A 19017-nucleotide genomic window follows, 5' to 3' on the forward strand; every position below is an offset into this window, starting at 1 on the left:
TGTAACAAGTGATGAATGGCGGCACGGTGGCACAGTGGGTAGCACTGTCGCCTCACAGCATGAAGGGCCTGGGTTCGATTCCCGGCCGGGTGACCAGGGTCCTTTCTGTGTGGAGTTTGCATGTTCTCTCCATGTCTGTGTAGGTTTCCTATGGGTACTCCAGTTTCCTCCCACAGTCCAAAAACATGCAGTCAGGCCAATTGGACACGCTAAATTGCCCCTAGGTGGGTGGGTGTGTGTGTCTGTGTGTATATGTCTGTCTGTCTGCCCTGCGATGGACTGGCGACCTGTCCAGGGTGTATCCTGTCTTCCGCCCAATGACAGCTGGGATAGGCTCCAGCACCCCACCGTGACCCAGACAGATAAGTGGTTTAGATGATGGATGGATGGATTTCTCATACTTTATGTACAATTGCAAGCATCTACAAGTGCAAGGCCTCTGATCTAAAATACTGATTGTGTGCAGAGATCTTTTAGAGTGTGACATATATACTTGTACCTTATTCATAGTGTCAATAGCTTCCTGTTCTGTTTCAATGGTGACAACATGCTTTTAAATGAGCTTTAATATGTAAACAGGGCAGCTTATGGCACTGAACAGGAATAGTGCTCGTAAAGCAGCCATCATCAGGCAAGCTTAGAGATGACATACAGTATTACCCTCATGCATTTATGCATCTGTAGCATATATCCCAACCGTGTCCTTTAGAAGATGAAACATAGTTGATATTATGTTTACTCCAGCTTGATCTCAGCGGTACATGCCAAACAGCTTTCTGATAAAGGGTTTGCTGTCTGTTTTTGAATGTGTTCCCACTTTAGCACATTGCAGAGATGAGGCATTAGTTCTTTTGATGTCTTGCTGATAGATGTTAACATCCATTCAAAGAGAGATATTTTCACTGAGAGCAGGCCTGTTTGTTTGCACTGATGACATTCATGTTTTTATAGAATGAGAAAACAATTTGCTTGTCCAAACCAGTGAAGGGAAGCTTTGTCTTTGCATTTTGCGACTATGCTTTTGCCTTTTGAATTAGCCAGGGTTGTTCAATAGCAGTAAAAGAGAGAAAAAGTTAGTCCTACTAGTCATATTTAGACAAATGTGATGCAACTGTCAGAGGTAGAGACACTGTATTTAAGTGAAAGTTTAGGTAGTGTGTCAAAATGTTACTCAGTTTGAAGTGGAAGTGTATATAAATATAGTGTATATATAGATAAATAAAAGTTTTATTTTCTTGAAGACAAATTTACATTGTTGTGGGTAGTTTCATTATATACAGTGATATGAATTTGGTTGATTTTTTTTTCTATAATCTATATAAATATGTGATAAATCTATCATGAGAAAAAAGGAAAAAAAAAACAAAACATAATGGCAATTGAGATTTGTTATGAAATATTTTGAAGGCTTGAATGAAACTACACTGATTAAAAAGTATGTTTTTTTTACTTAGAAATGTCACTGAGTAAAAGTATTATTATTCAATTTCAATAATACTTGTATAAGGCACAAATCCTCCAAAGTATACAATTACTTTCCTCCTCTGGCAACTGATACTGCTATCTTTTCTATCTATTTTGACACCATTGACACCGTATCCAGCAATAATACATCATACTCTGTATTTGTTTCATAAAAATTCTGATTCTGAAATTCGTGTGTTTGACTTTTGGAAAGGTACGTATTTTGAGAGGTGTGACTTTGAGGATGGACTTTGTGGTCTTCAAGCAAGATCCTTAGATCACATCTGGACTCCAGGCTCATGTGAGACTGGTCCTGGACCTGCCTTAGACCATAACAGCAATCCTGCAGGTACCTAGACTCTACACACAAAACTCCAGCACTTCATTTCCATGAACAATTCAATTAAACCCATTCATGCTTAATGGAATTATTTATGTCATATGAATGACTTTAAATCTATTGAACATATGCATCATGACTCCATACATCCCAGTTTGACTACAGGCTTTATTTTATTGTTCTGTTTTAAGGCATTAGGTTATGAAAATGTACAAATATGTACTTTTAACGTGAGAAATCATATTTCAGGTACACAATTGGACCTTAAAACCACTGTTGTACCTTTGAGGGAATATTTACATTGTTCGTACCTTGATGAATGAAAAATGTACCAGCACAGCATGGTTTCTAACAGCATGGTGATGCCAATCATAAGCTTGTTCAATTGCTCTTTAGTAGTTATAATTACATGAATAGAACTTTATTGAGCACGAGTATATGGCTTCATAAAGTCAGGTTCCATAATTGGTTCCATATTATATATCTGTTCAGTTAATCCTAGCAATCCTGCAGGTTCCTAGACTCTACACACAATACTCTAAACTTAAAATACTCTATCAAATGAACACTTTAACAAGTTCAAGTATGTGTCACAAAGAGCTGCTTCATTTTGACTAAGTTGGTAAAAAACTGTTGTGATGAGTCTGAATGTTGTACAGAAAATGTATCAGAACCTTGTTGTAATGCTTTAGAACATTCATGTTCACTTCATATACCAGAATCTTGTTATAGTAAATTACGAAATTCATGTTTACTTTATATCATCATGAAGCCATATCCTCTTGCTTTATAAAGTGTTATGCAAGTAACTACTTACAAGCTATTATACAGGCCCATACTAGGCATTATGAGGTATTACGCATGTCATATAATTCCTCATAAATGCCTTTCTAAAGCATTGTGAATAGAAGATTTGTAGTAGGTGTTACTGAAAACTCATAACTTGTAACTACTTTTCATTTTTTTACATCAATTGAAAACACTGACTACCCTTTACATTATGTACATATTTCATGATGAATATAAATGTTCACTGTCCTTTTTTCAATGCATTCCCACTTTGACACATTGCAGAGACGAGGCTGAGAGTGAGAAAAGACGTTACTCTGAGAAAAGAAAAATGAAAAAGAAAATGAATAAAATCTTGTTACAGTAATGTGCATTGTAAATTACTATTTTAGATATACATATTTTCTTACTGGAGCACTTATGTACTTTTCGTGCAGTATGTGAAATGCATAATAGACACATTTATGGCCTATAATAGAATTTAATATGTCAATCATTCTTTTCTCCACTTAGGACACTTCCTGTACATGCACTCTGAAAATGGAAAGATAGTCACTGCATCAATATCTAGTCCATCATTTCAGCCTACAGAATCCTGCAGGGTAATGTGAATCATTCTGTTCTAATGCAGCCACTTTGTGCTATTCAGATAATGGATTTTTTTTTAATGTATGACTAAATGCACTGAAAAAAATGTTGCATTGATTCAATACTTGATTCAAATATACATCATTTCCACATAATTCCTCATATATTACATCAATAAAGTTATTGCCCACAGTGAGTAAAATGAAAGACAATATTGTTTTGATTTATTTCACTTCTATAAACATTTTGCATATGTTTGAAGCAAGCTAATTCATTTTCTCTTCTCTGAATTTTTATTACCTTATTTTGACATTGTCGTCTCTAATTGGTCTCAAGCTCTTGAGACTTTTCTAAAAAAGGTGAATTCTACAGATTTTTCGACATTCCTGCACAACTCAATTGTCACAATGTAAACAGAGTCATTCAGAGTGGTTTGATGTAAAATGCAGCATTTTATAAAACCTTACAGAGTCAGATTTCTTTACAGCCATTTTATTTACTATCCAAAATGACCAGTGAACCTATACATGTCTTTGGAGTTTCATATCTAATGTTGATTATGGTAAAATAGTGGTACATCTAGAAAAAGATATTTGGGGGTTATATTTTGCCTTATAGCACCCTGCGTGTACCTCTCTACTGTGTGTGCATTTTAAAAAATACATTTGAGGCCAAAACTGTCTCTCAAAACTCAGTAAGTTTCTCTAGAACGGAGCATTTCACATCAAACCACACTGAATGACTTGTTTTACATCTTAACCGTTTGTTTATGTAGAATTCCCCGCATGCCTTGGTTTCGTTGTCACTCTTTTTGATTGACACAGTAGAGGAAATCACCAATGTAAATACTGGGTTTACTTAAATATAGTCCTGGACTAAATGGAACACGCTGAATGGAAACAGACCCTAAAAGTTTTAACCAGAGCATTGATATTGTTTGAAAGTCTGTAGATATGGCCTGTAGAGTGTCAGTAATTCCTGGTTTGGAAAGTAGACTCTGGCAGGCCTGTGCACTGGCATTTTAAAGGGGCAGAGACCTAATGGGAAAAGGGGAAAAGGGGCAACATGAACATGAATTCAGTTTGATTTAATTGACAGCATATTACTTTTATCAAGATAGACAGTCCAACCATGTTTCAGTTAAAACCTAACATAGTATTAAGAGTTTTACCAAAGGAAGCCAAAAGCTCTAACATTATACCTGCAGGGATTTAAACCCCGGTCACCCACACTCACTACACTATTTAATGACCATATAAACTTCCATTATAACACTCCATTTCAGCGCTCCACACAGTCTCGTATAAATCCCTGTTTTTACAATAATGAACACTTGTGTAGTTATTAAGTCATTATTTCCAGCATTATGTTGGTTGTTGTTCAAAATAACCACATTATGGAATGTGATTTAAAAAAAAAAGATTATTAGTGTTTTATTGGTGAGATTCTTAGCACTGTGGTGATGCGAGACAGGTCAGAAGTGCTGGAGAAATCTCCACAGGTGGTCAGTACTGCACCAGAAAAAGTGCCCAAAGGCGAGGAATCTCACAGAACTCAAGCCAACCCCCAAGCTCCATTCCTGAGGTGATGCTGAGCCTCATCTGACTAAAGCAGATCATGAACAATGCCAGAAGCAGTATAAGATACAGTCAATTTACACTCCAACCAAGAGGGTGCTCATACCGTCTGAGGTCAGGGGCTCTATGCTGGGGTCTATCTGTGCACAGCCTGCATTTTAAGAGAGTTCTTAGAAGTTTTGTGCAAAGTTTGAGGGACACATTTGGAAATCCTGAGATGTTTTGTGCATTGGCCTAGAAATGCATTTGTTCTATGGTCTTGAAACATATTTACAATGCTTAAGCAAACTGAATTGGCTTGAGGCTTATGGTTTACAGCATGGTCACTGCTCTACTTCTTTTTCCTGTCTTCCACAGATGACATTTTGCCATCATATTGGGCAGCTGGGTGGGGAGCTGAAGGTCTTGATTGAGTCTATACCTTCAGGACAGCAGACGCAAATCTGGATTGAGACCAAACCAAATTCTGAACCACCCAAATATTCCTGGAGTAGATCATCAGTCACATTTAGTCACAGTGAGGAGTTTCAGGTATGTATATATTTGTGTTTGTGTGCTTATATTAATGAGAAAAGGTGTCAAACAGACACTGTAATTTCATTATGCTTTGTGGATAGTTACCACATGTAACTCAAGAGTGCCATTTTCTTTTGTATATCATAAATCATTTGACTTCACTGTGCATTATTTTCATGCACTTCTACATGTTATAGCACTTATGAATGTATGCAGCAGGTGGAAGGTGCTGTATTTCTTTTCTATTGCTTTTAATTGAAACTTAATAAGTAAAAAGTTGTAAAAAGCTACCCAAAACATTGCCCACAAGGGTGCTTTTTGCAGTATGAATGAGAAAGAAAGAAGAGAAAGCAAGCACAGATGGTCCTCGCTCAGTCAATGGTCAATTTGCAGGCATGGACACAGTCCAATTCTCTTTCACATATCTTCTTCTCCCACTTCACCTTCTGCTCTTCGGATTGTCCCATCTCCTTCATTTCCCATGGTTTTGCTCTCATCCATTCCAATATGACTCACCACTCCATTTCTATAAACACATGTGCTATCTATGCAGTCATGTGCTATCTATGCAAGCTCTAAATATAGTGCTAAAGCTCCAGGCACAAATGCATTCTGTGCACAAGGTCTGGCTTTTTTAGGGCTCCTCAACCTGATTAAGACATTTTTATTAATATACTAGTATTAGAAGTAATTATAAAGAATTATCGTGGAACAATTTTACCTGATGGTAAAATGTTCTGCCAACCCTAACGCAAACTTTTTCGTTAGTTCAGTTTGGAGACACACTTTACATGAGGGCAGAATAATGCAGTACATCTAATTTCTTTGGCATAAGCATTAAACCTGCAACCTTGTGCTTATGGAAATGATACACTTGGTTGTTGGGCTACTGCTGCAGCTCCTAGAGAGCACTTTAAATACCGCTGTTACTGAGGTAGAGACTTGGGCCTGCATTGCTTTTATCTGATGTTATTAGAAACTCATGCTTGTTTGGAAGTGGTGATATGAAATGAAACAGATTCAGCCTTTATCGTTCCTGTATAAGTCATTCACAGTCATAAAGTGCACTGCTGGAAAAACTGACTGGTGGACTTTGAGCTGTGAGGCCTACATTTTTGGGCCTTATTTACAGAGACAGTGATGGACATGTTTAAATGGTTACCCAATGCAGTTCTGTGTACATGATCAATAACTGATTGGGTCTGAACATTTGTCTTTTCATTGTTTGTGTCGGTAATATACATTGTGTACTCTTTTGTCTTTACTGAGGCTCATTTACCTTGTAGCTATTCTCAATAGGATATTTTAGATGGAAAGCACTTCAGGGACCTGGCTTGCGACTCACCCAGGTTTAGCAGGCTGAAGATTGACCACAAGGGGGCACTATTGTTATCATTTTACATAGCTTTTAGTGTGTTGTGTCAGTGGTACTTTGTGTCCTTGTATTAAAACCCTGGTAACAATTTACTTGAACCTTGCTACATAACACTGACATAACTATGCCATAAACATGCCATATGCTGTCATGACAGATGCCATAGTGTTTGATGTTATGAGAGCATATGTCACATGTTCATTTTTGCTGAGTGTACTAGCTGTCATGACATCAAAAATTATAATATGTCATGACCATTGATGGTAATAAAACTAGTTATAAAGACCGTTATATAGACCGTTATAAAACTAGTCACAATCTGTTATGATAGCTCATGACAACATATGAAATCTTTCATGATATTTTTAAGGCATGTTTATGTCAGGAATATGTAGCAGAATTCAAGCAAAGCATTACTGAAACACCAACCACATAGATGCACTTTGTATGTTTACAATTACTGTTGATCAGTCACCCTCTACCCCCTCCATCAATGGAAAGGGACCACCATAGCACCACTACATAGTGGACCTTTCTTATTCTTATTCTTTTTGCTTGCAAAAATAGAAGAACCCTTTTTGGTGCTAGATAGAACCTTCAAAAAGGTTCTGTACTGAAACATCTACAGCACATTCTCCATCAGTCTGAATAACCCTTTTACAATGCAAAGAACCTTTCAATCATGCAAAGGGTTCTTTGAGTGTTCATTGTTATATATAGAATCATTTTCTTTACTGAAGAACTCTTGAATAACCATCATTTTTAAGTATGTATGACATGTTACTTTGTGGTGCATTACCTCCAACACTGTCCACAACCCAAATAATAACAAGTCAGCATTGGTCACATGGTGATCCCTTTCCATTGATGGATAAAGTGGAGGGGGGGATTTATTATGCAGCAACTGTTGGGCTACAGTCAGTAATTGTAAACCCACAAAGTGCATCTATATGGCAGATGTTTCTGATAAAATTAAACAGAAAGTTGTGTATCTAGCAAAATGTCAACTCACAAATTAATATGAATATTTCAAATATAATGACTCTACAGGTTGTGATTCTTGGACTGATCTTTGACAGCAGCAGTTCTACTGCCGTTATTGCCTTTGATGATCTGTCCTTCAGCCAAGGCTGTGTGCTGAGTTCAGGTACATGCACACACACACACACACACACACATACACATTCACTATACCTAGACAAATGTTAAATGAATGCACACCCTCCCTCTCTCTCTCCTCTCTCTGAAAGATATTTGGTTCCCCAGTAATGCTTGGTCAACCATCAAATTACATGATTCTACCAAACATACAAATCAAACTTCATAGTGCACCCTCTATTTTACAGGCTCCCTTCACAATGTTGACTTTTACATTGCAATTCCAGGGAATTTTGGCTGGTTGTCAGGGAGAAAATGCTTTTAAATACAGCATTTATTAGAAAATATATATATTTTTAGAAATGCATCTTTTGTTAGCTTTTGGTTCCTGAGGTCAAGTTATGAGTGTGTGATCAAATGTCATGAAAAAGAACAAATATTATATATTTATATATATATTTATATTTTTTATATGTATAACCAAAGTCTTAACTACCAATTTTCTATCTATAACTACAGTCTTAGCTACTAATTTACACGTATAACTGCAGTCTAACTGCTAATTTATATGTATAACCCGTCTTAGCTACTAATTCATATGTATAATCAGTCTTAACTACTAATTTATATGTATAACCACAGTCTTAACTTCTAATTTATATGTATAACCCCAGTCTTAACAGCTCATTCACACCTATAACCACAGTTTTAACTACTAATTTTCATCTATAACCACAGTTTTAAGTGCTAATTTTCATCTATAACCACAGTTTTAAGTGCTAATTTTCATCTATAACCACAGTCTTAACTACTAATTTATATGTATTACCACAGTCCTAACTACTAATTTATATGTATAACCACAGTCTTAATTACCAGTTGATATATATAACTACAGTTGTAAATACAAATTTATATGTATAACTGCAGGCTTACCTGGCTTATGTCTATATATTTATATACACATGGACCAATGAAAAATAAAGGAAAAATCTGAACAAACACACCAAAATAACATTTTCAATAAAGTACAAAAACATTCACCAAAGTACATGTTTCAACAATTTTCTGGCCAGAGACATGTTTTAATATGCTGCGAATGCAGTTGTTTGAAGATTTTTTTTCGTTGGGCAGATCTAGATTGGTCGAGCTGGCCTATAATCCGCTTTGGGCAGAATGGGATAATATACTGTAGCCTGAGCGTGTAAGTTTAAGATGGTAGCTTGTTAAAATGTTGCTGCAGGGTACTAAGAAAAAAGAGAGGGGGCGTGAGTGACATTTTTCATCTTGGAAATGGTGTGTGTCTGTTAGTCTGGATGCAAATGAAAGAGAGAGAGAGAGAGGGGGGGATGGAAGATGAATGACATTTTTAATCTGTCTCTGTTATTGCACGTTGTCATTTTTATTCTAAACGTGGTTTATGGCTCACTTCTTCCTACAGACAGACACAAAGAAATATATCCTCCCATGAAGTTCAGATCCTTTTACAGCCCTCTGTATAAATAACAGTACCACATCTTCCAGTCATGATGCTAACTACTGTAACAGTCATCTAAGATACACATCTAGGTCTGCAAGAAACATGGAGTCAGCACATTTTCCACAGTTTAATATCAGTTTGCTCTCCAGACATTAAACTGGGCCACCGATATTTGATTACTTCTTTAATAAACGGATGATTCATGTGTATCATGATTACTTGGTCACAATCATGACAGAGGAAGGAATTATAATTATTGCACTCATAAGACAGCTCCCTGAGTTATTACATTTTTCTCAAGTCTCCAATAAAAATGGTATCAGTAATAGACAGCTCCCCTGCAGTCAGGACCATTTCACCAGTGCTATCTAATAATAGAAATGAAATATAATTCTGATATTTCATACTGTCCTGTATATGGCCTCTTTTATCAAGTGCTTCACCATGTAGTAGAGCTCAGTCAGTTTCTTTCACCAAATTACAAACCATCCAAAGAAGTTTCTTATAGGAAAAATCTAATTACACAATTACCAACACAATTACCCTCTAGCGTCATGCAAACCGCAAACATATATCATCCATCACTCCCCTCAAACAGCTCTAAAAGAGACCTGCTTATGTGGTTCATGACACATTTTCAAAGCATGTTTTAAACAGAGCATATAGTGTGTGCACACTAATGGCCTGACACCATAGGTCATTTAGATGGGAATGATGGGGACATGTCTCCAGCATTTCTACCATATTTGGTCCCCATCACTTCTAGCAACTGTAGCACAGAGTCTGTCTTAGCGGTGGACTTTTTAATGCCAACGGCTAGACTAGTAGGTTAGCCCATCATACTAAGCTGCAGTTTAAATGAATAAATGTATTTCTTCATGTGGTTCAATGGGTTCTTAATCCAGCACATCACCAGTTAACATCACTAGCACTCTGTAGCAGCCATGTGCATAATTACACTGTCATTTCAAGTTCAACATCTGACGGAAAGCTCACTGGATTGACATGAACATCAGCTAAGGGTTAAGGTCACCATGTACTGCATCGTACTGTGCAGCATCCAAAAATATAACTTTTCCCCCCAATTTACATTTACATTTCGGCATTTAGCCGACACTCTTGTCCACAGCGACTCAGAAAAGTGTTTTGTTGACCACTAAGAGAATGTATCCTAGGTCCAAACTGCCCTTGAGCTAAGATGTTGCCAGAAATAAATGCCAGTGCTGATACCTAGAAAGAAAAATACAGAATTAAACATAGCATAAGTGCAATGCATTTCAGTAAGTACTTAGGTTAGTGCTTACCTAAGTGCTATACAAAGAAATGGGTCTGGGTTTGAGTTTAAAGACTGTGACCAATTTAGTCAATGCTAATTCTGCCTGCTAGCTAGGTCTCCAAAGCTGGGCGTGTGAAAAGCTTGCACATGCCTCCGCTGAGACACATGAAGTGCCACTGCGTCTTTTCAAACTGCTGCTAATGCAAAGTCATGCTAACAGGTCAACACACTTGGGAGAGAACGCTAACGCTAATCTGTTACACCAGCTAACAGATGCTCTTCAGACACTATTCAGCATTGGACTCATCTGGAGACAGCGAGGCCAGTTGTGCTCTCTGGGCCATGGATGGCTGTGGCATCACTGAGAATAAAACTCCTGATGTCTTGATCATAGGCCAACACTTAGACAGCTATGCCACTTGGGAGACCCTAAAACCACAGTTTTTCATGAAAGTGCATACAGTGGCTCTGAACAACTCTGAACAGCAGTGATTTAAGATAAACAGACAAACGCTTATAATCACTTCAGCTAGCGTTAATAGCCTAGTCTTTTAATTTCGTATCTTTTAGCTTAGACAACTAAACTTCATGTAGACAAAGTATTTGAGAAGTTAGTTAGCTGATACCAAATGAGGTGAATTCCCAAATGATGTTGAACGTTTTATTATATTAAATTTATATGAGTAGAGTGAAATATGAAACTGGCCTTGATGTTTATTGGCACTCTCACAGGAGTGCAATCTATATAATGGAGCTATAGTTTGTACTGTGACTGCTATGCAGAGCAGCGTCTTTAAGTGAAACTGCTAATCAAACTTTTGTTGTGAAACAGTTCAAACCACTCTTAATTACTTTTTAATATCTTAATTATTTAGTTATGTGGACATTTTGAAAAATAATGCCATTCCCTTTTAATAACAGCTAGCTAATCTAAGTTAACATGTTAGCATTAACTTGACTCTGGTGTTAAATAGTAAGTAAACTAGCTGGTTCACTCTGTATCTCTAGCTGGGTAAGCACTGAACTGAGTTCTTATTCCATCTCTGAAGTGCATGTAAAGTACACTAATCAAAAGTAATTCAGATACCTGAAATACTTTGGCTTATCTTCTCAACATGAGGACACAAGGCTCTCTGATGTAATACTGTAGATCATTAAGAAATGCCAGCTCAATATTGCAGCCTTAATTTAAAGAAAATTATGAAATATAATATAAATCACAGCCAAAATAATATTAATGAACACTATTAATATTAAACAGGATATTTTGGTGTCAGCAAAGAAGAAGAAGTGGGAAATATTGCACTTTAAACGCAAATGCTACTTAATGGCTGAGAAAACAGGCAGGTCAGTTCTAACCACACAACGCTACTTGGCGGTAGGCGCTACACTACACTACTACCTCACAACCCAACACAGTAAAGCACAAGCAACACACAGACAAACTTTAGACTAACAATAAATGTCTCTCCCATCATTAACGCAACGCATCCCAACAGCCACTCTGCATGGCCACACCTCCTGTGCTCCCACGGCAGCACAAGCCAGTAGTGGGAGGCTAAAATATTGTTAATATTAATTATATCGTGTTTCATCTCCCCCTCCTACCACACCCACCTGTTACTGAGAGAAAATGCTTAGATCAGAGACCGTCTTTGATAACATGTTTCACCCAGAAATGCTTGACAACGTAATTTGGAACGATTTCCAATTAACCTTGACTTTAAAAACTCAACGCAGTATGTGCATGCAGAATACACAATGCTAATTAGTGCACAAAAGCTTCCATTACTTGTTAGCCACATTAACCTTGTGGCTCCAGCACATAACTGACAAAGTAAACTTCAAAACCAAACATGGTTCCACCTGGATTAAAATTGGTGGGGAAAAATGTCCGAACATGATTTTTCATCAAACTATTCCATTAATGGTAAAAACACTTTAAAAGAGATAATTTGGTTATTTTTATCCTTTTCTGATTACAGTGGGAATGTTTCCCCCCTCTTTACGTCCTTCTCAGTTTGACTGTGGGGCAGGAGTGTGTGTGGATGCAGAGAAAGTGTGTGACTTCACTCTGGACTGCCCACATGGAGAAGATGAGGCTGACTGTCGTGAGTATTGTGTGCTATGGTGTGACACTTGTACAGGCCTAAAGGCAGCAACTTTGAGAAGTGAGCTCTTATCTGCTAATCTATAATAATGCCACATCCAGAACATGATGAGAATGAAAATGTATACTGACCATGACAGAAAGACAGGAAGAGAATGAATCTCTGGAATAATATAAAACCACAGGGATGACTTCAGCTGTCAGCTGGGTCCTGGATCAGCATTATTACTCAGATAGTTTCTGCATTTTCATATTTTCTTTTTAATTTTTTTTTTTTTAATTTTCACAGTATTTGACAATAAGAGGTGCACTTTACATTGTATAAATATTTAATGATGATCGGTCATTTATGTGTCATTGGAAGCTTATTCAAAGGGTGTACTTACACATGTTTACATGTTTACTGTTTGCCTGTCATCACATAACAACATGGAGTAGTCCATTATAACCATAACTGAGGGCAGAGGCTGCACTGAATAGATGTGAATGTTTAGAATGTTAAGAATGTTTTTCCTTCTCTTACAAAGTTACCATGTTGGAGATGCGAGGTTTTCTGACAATGGCGTATGTGTGTTCTGCAGCTGCACAGTGTGACTTTGAGACGGACTCATGTGGTTGGCAGGAGTTCGCTCCAAGAGATGATTTTGACTGGACCAGAAGCTCACCTGTGGAAGTCCCCGCAAACGTCCAACATCAGGCACCTCCCAATGACCACTCTACCAACAGCAGCAGTGGTGAGTAGCACAACCCACATATATAAATGAAAAATAAAACAGAAAGAAATATTTAAGTCTTTTAATTATTATAAAAAAATACATCTAGAAACTTGGTCAAAGCATCCTGATTGCTATAGACCTTTGAAGTTGTGCGCCACTCTGTAGTCACATCTTTTGCATCTGTGGTGGCCTGTACCCAGTCTTTGAGACCCTCTGGCTTTGTGGTCTGAGGCCCCCGAGGCCCCTGGCAGTCAGAAGCTCCTGGACACTGGCCTATCTGGGCCAGTCAGAAATGCTTAAATTGTTCTATTAGGTGAAGCCCTGATTAAACCCCTCTCCTAAATACCAATTGTCCAATCATAGCTCAGCAATGGTAACTAGGCTGATGCTCCCCTTGCAAGATTTTATAAATTTACACTATGCCACAGAGTTGTGTGGTGCACTATAAATCAGATACTGAAATGCCAAGAGCTTGGAGGGGGAATGGAATGTTACCCATTTTCTAAACCAAACACACAATGGTAAAGATCTGAATGAAGCCATTACCATTACCAAATAAAATCATCAAAAACTCATCAAAAATCACAGAGAACAAATATACTTCTGCTTCATGGTACAGTCATTCATGGTAAACTTAAGTACTGAAATTTCTGCCGATTGCAGAGCACAATTTCTATTTATTTGCTGAATTTAACATATTGGGAAAAAATAAATTATAGCATATATAATGTGCTATTTTTGTACATGCCCCATGTTATGTTTACATTTTAAAGTTGTGTACTTATTTTCGCTTTGACATCTTTCTTTGTTTTATTAATTTACTCACTTTGTTTGTGCTTTGTTTGTGTGAGCGCAAAAGCCCACTGAGTGCTTTCATAGGCTTGGAACACATGAAGGTTTTCTGGGGACTAACTTTAGTCTTGCATATCCTCCATGTTTCATTTCATTGTTTATCCTATCACCTGCTAGTCAGCGCTCAGCAGACACATTTCTGCTCATGTGACTGTGTACAGATAATGAAAACACATTCCATTTATACTTGTGTTAAATATCAAAATCTGTCTCTGATCACCTCCGAATGTGGTTTGAGACATCTGATTGTAGTCTGCTTCTAATGCATCCTGGCAGTGTTTACACCTGGCTTTTCATGTGGTGAAGTGAAACCTGAACGTGATCCGATTACCAAAAAAAAAAAAAACATTTTGATGCAACAGGTGTAAACATGCCCAATGTGCTATATGTTATCCTGAAAATGCATATTAACCTTTTTTTCATACTTTGCAGTACAGGTGCTGGCTAGGCTAGTCTTGCTAATGGTTAGTCACAGTATAAGCACAAATTCAGACAAGGCTGCACAACTGCCATAAACCCCTTTGATCTATGAAATGAGTGCTGGAAGACTGTGGAGATCTGGCCACTCCACATGTTCTCAGGCTAATCTGGACTATAATCTTTCACTGCTCCAGTGTGGCTTTAGCAGTGTGTGACTCAAAGGTCAATTCCCATTTGCATTAGATTTAGTTTTTTTGCCTTATGCAGCAGCTGTTCTGTCCACATATTTGGCACATCCAGCTTTACTTCACTGTCTTCCAATATGACACAGAGACTGCCCCTGGTTTTACTCAGGGCTGTGGACTACTTTTGGAATTTCTCTTTAGAGTAGCTCCCCTGAGGCCCTGCAGTGAAAGGAGGTTATGGCATTGCTATGTGCAATTTCTGACCCAGAAACTCAGGTTTGAATATCCCACTACAAGGACAATAAAACATTAAGACTGTTTATACAGCAGATAAAATGCTGAATTTACCCATCCTTGTCCTAAAGTGTTTTATTCACATCCTCTCTGCACTGATATATTTAGTTTAAAGAGATTGTAAATCTGTGGTCTTGCCTGTCTTGTCTATTAACGGTTCCTTCATTTTTTCACTCTTTTATGTACCTAGCTGCTCTTACATTTCTCCAGCATCTGGTAAAGCTTGGCACTGACATTGATGTACTGTCTGTCTTGCAGGCCATTTTATGTTTGTCCTGAGGTACAGCAGCAGTTTTTCTCAGCGCGCTTTACTTCGTAGCCCCACATTCCAGCAATCAGGCTCCAACTGTACCATGACCTTCTGGTAAACAAAGGGGGGCTTTGATAAGTTTTTTTATCCTATCTCTTAGCTAATTTTTATAAATGAATATTAACCTCTTAAACTGCAGATTAATTAACTACTGTAAATGATACAGTAACCACTATGACACTATTATGGTTGTTATGAAGTTATGAGAGTGAGAAACTCACTTATACATGCTCAGCTGCATATTGTTGCAAAGTTGCACTGGCTTTACAAGACAATTGGAAAAATCCCATTCAACCTAATGAGACATCGCAGCGCACAACTCAACTTGGTCAAAATACTCTGGGGCCCTGATGGTGACATCCTGTATAAATGAAAATAATGTGTGGCCACTAGTTAGTAAGTCATGGGTATGAGATCCTAATGCGTGGTCATGACTTAGTAAGGTGTAGGAATGAGATCCTAATGTGTGGCCTTGACCTAGTTAGGCATGGGAATGAGATAATTAAGTCGTTGCCACGGCTTAATAAGGCATGGGAACGAGATCATGCTTTGCTAAGTCATGGCCATGCATTAGGATTTTATTCCCACACCTTACTAAGTCGTGACCACAACTTAATTATCTTGTTCCCATGCCTTACTAATTCGAGGCCAAGTATTATCTTTATTTATCAGGAAGTCACCAGTGATCACCAGTGACCATCATTTAGAATGTGTTAATTTAAGATGTTCATTTTGTCACACTTTTAGACTGGATGCAACTTTTTGGTAATCAAGCTAACTTTAGCATTGGGACAAAAGTTGCTGTGATTTTTTTTTTTCTTTTTTCTTCCATTTTTAATGTACAATTATTATTTATTTGCTGTTGAAAAAAAATAATTTAAATGTGACCTTTGCATACATTTGGACACCCTTTCAGTGTTTTTATTTTCAAGGTTTTAGTGTTTATTTGACTCATTAAGCCTTAATCCAAGTCAGGTGTCGACAGTTTCCAGTGCTTCATAATTATTTTTTCCGATCTGTTAAACTCAGCAAATAAATAATTGTCCATTAATGTTTGCAGAAATATGTCATATTCAAGTTTGTTCCATGTAGAGGTGCTGTTCACTTCTTTTTATTTAAAAAATAAACAATATGTGTAATTTGAGGGGTGTCCAAACTTTTACACACAACTGTAGTCCAGCTCATTAGTGTAACATCTCAAACTCAGTGTTATGTAGTGAACAGAAAACAAATTGTAGCAGCTTGACATGAATAATTCACGTATTTGAATTGTGCACTACAGTGTGTCAACAGATTCAGATTTTTATTGGCATTCTGTAAAGCTTGTCCAACCTGGCAACAGTTGCTATAAAATAAGAATGCATCTGGGAATGAACATGAATTGGTCAGTTGGGCCCACATACAGGCCAAGTTTAAATAGGTTAAAATATAAGTTAAAACTGACTTTTTGTCTATAGGCATTACAACGCTGGTCTGTCTGTTGGTACTACCAGCATGAATCTCCGAGTTGAGAGCACAGACAACCGCACTGTCCTGTGGCAGACATTCTATCACCAAGGAAACCTCTGGCTGCCAGTGACAGTGCAGATTGGCCGGCAGACCAGTCCCTTCCAGATATCGGTGTCCAAGTTGAGTCTGGGTGTGTACGATGGCATCTCAGCCCTGGATGACATTACTTTTCATAACTGCTCGCTGCCAGCAGCTATGGACGAGTGTCCCTCTCCTGACCACTTCCACTGTAAGCGCAGCCGAGCGTGTGTGGAGCGCCTCCAGGTCTGCGACCTTGTGGATGACTGTGGAGATGGAACGGATGAAGAAAACTGCTGTAAGTCTTCATTCTAATAGAGCTGTGACACATGTTGACCCAGACAGAGGCAAGGACGCTGGTATAATCAGGGAGGAAGTAAAATGGAAATGTTTTATTTTTTTTACTTGGGATTTTCAGGAGTATTTCACAAAGCAGGATTTCTGTGTTGGCTTGATATCTTAAAGGGGCATTTTGGCCTAAAACTAAAATCCTTTTTGCATTTTCATTGTTTCTCACCACAATACCCAGCATGCATTATGCAAATATGTCATACAACCATAGCAAATTCCCCCCATGGTAATAAAAATCCACTGATGTAGATGGTAATACAGACATGATATGTAATGTTAGCTATCTGGCTTCCTTCTGCATTAGCCGGCTGGGAAAAATTCAAACAATCTGCTCTCATCTATCTGCCCTCCAGTTCCTCCCACCCTCATCAGCATCCTAGTTTTTAATCAAGCAAATCTCACTCTAGAATCTATTGTGGCACCACTGGGAGGTGAGCAAACATGTTAACAACAGACAGGGGTGCCAGTAGGAATTTTTGGGGCTTCTGTAAACTTTATGCGTGGGGCCCTTGACTCACCTCATTTCCTTTAGTAGAACCTGCATGAAAACATGTCAAAATTTTCACAGCTTTTATTATAGCTCCATAATTGCAACCCCCTGCTCAAAATGCACCAAGCTGTGAATATGAACATGTGCAACATGACTGCATATCAATATTCTGTTTTGAAATTTTGAAATGCTTCTCAAAAGTGCTTGGCTGTCATAGCAAAACTCTATAATGACTGTTATTGACTAATAAAGACAGAAATATATTTGACAGCCCAGTAAGATTTCTATAAATCTGAGTTGTAGATCATTAAATTCAGCTGCAGAATAATGGAAACGTGATCTGGATTTCAGTAGTCGAGAGAACGTGACATATTAAAACAAAAACAGGTTGTGACATTTTAAACCAGTAAAACAGAAGGTATGTTTTAGTGGCAAATGTAGCTAACGAGCAATGCAAACTCCTAGCCCAACAATTAGCATATTGCAAACTGCATGCCTACATACCACAAACTATGTGACATTTTCTTGTTTATGGCTTGTTAAATAGACTTGTTTATGATCTTACTGACTCAGTTTGCCACACTGTTATCTATAAAAATAGACAGAAGTTGTGCATGTTTAATTTTTTGCTTTAATTTGCTTTAAACAGACATTAAGGCTGGTGTTACACGATAAAACTTTCATGCAACTTTAGTTGCTTGAAATCCACATGAAACTAAATTGCAACAGTTGCAAGCATCTCAACTTCATGAAACAGCCAATCCAAATAACGAATCACGTGATCACGCCGCATGACATACTTTCAAAAGATTTTACCAGATCAGTGGAAAAGAATATAAAACAAAAGATTATTAATGGGTGGTTGGTCTTCCTGATTACTTAATAAATGGGTTGGTAGTTTTTATTTTTATTAGGTTCCTGAGTGATGACAACAAACATGAGTTTCTTGGAGCCATAAGCAATTTTTTACAGAGCTCAGATTTATTTGAGGTCCAGTGAATAAAAGTTATCACAACAGAGGAGACGCAATTCTCAATGAACTTACAAAGCTTCTAGGACAGGATGAGTGGGCTATATATCCATAACAGCTACTTAAACACTTATTGTCAAAGGTTTAACAGCTCAATAACTCAAATATATAGTAAAACCTGATAGATGTTTAAAAGACTATGATCTTTTATCATATATGAAGATGATTAAAAAAAAACTGCAAATATGTGAATTACACCTCATGGATGACTTATATATAGTGAGAACAT

General features: G+C 37.5%; 1 protein-coding gene across 1 annotated transcript in view; it reads left to right on the plus strand.

Annotated features, from left to right (window-relative positions):
• The window catches only part of malrd1 (MAM and LDL receptor class A domain containing 1), a 92131-nt gene that overhangs the window by 1554 nt on the left and 71560 nt on the right, over positions 1–19017 (plus strand). Inside the window, 8 exon segments of the mRNA XM_036596398.1 lie at positions 1679–1813; positions 3107–3195; positions 5116–5289; positions 7700–7796; positions 12489–12614; positions 13195–13347; positions 15339–15444; positions 16848–17215. Coding sequence (XP_036452291.1) covers positions 1679–1813; positions 3107–3195; positions 5116–5289; positions 7700–7796; positions 12489–12614; positions 13195–13347; positions 15339–15444; positions 16848–17215 — 1248 coding nt within the window.

Source organism: Colossoma macropomum, unplaced genomic scaffold (assembly GCF_904425465.1).
Source record: "Colossoma macropomum unplaced genomic scaffold, Colossoma_macropomum, whole genome shotgun sequence".
NCBI lineage: Eukaryota > Metazoa > Chordata > Actinopteri > Characiformes > Serrasalmidae > Colossoma > Colossoma macropomum.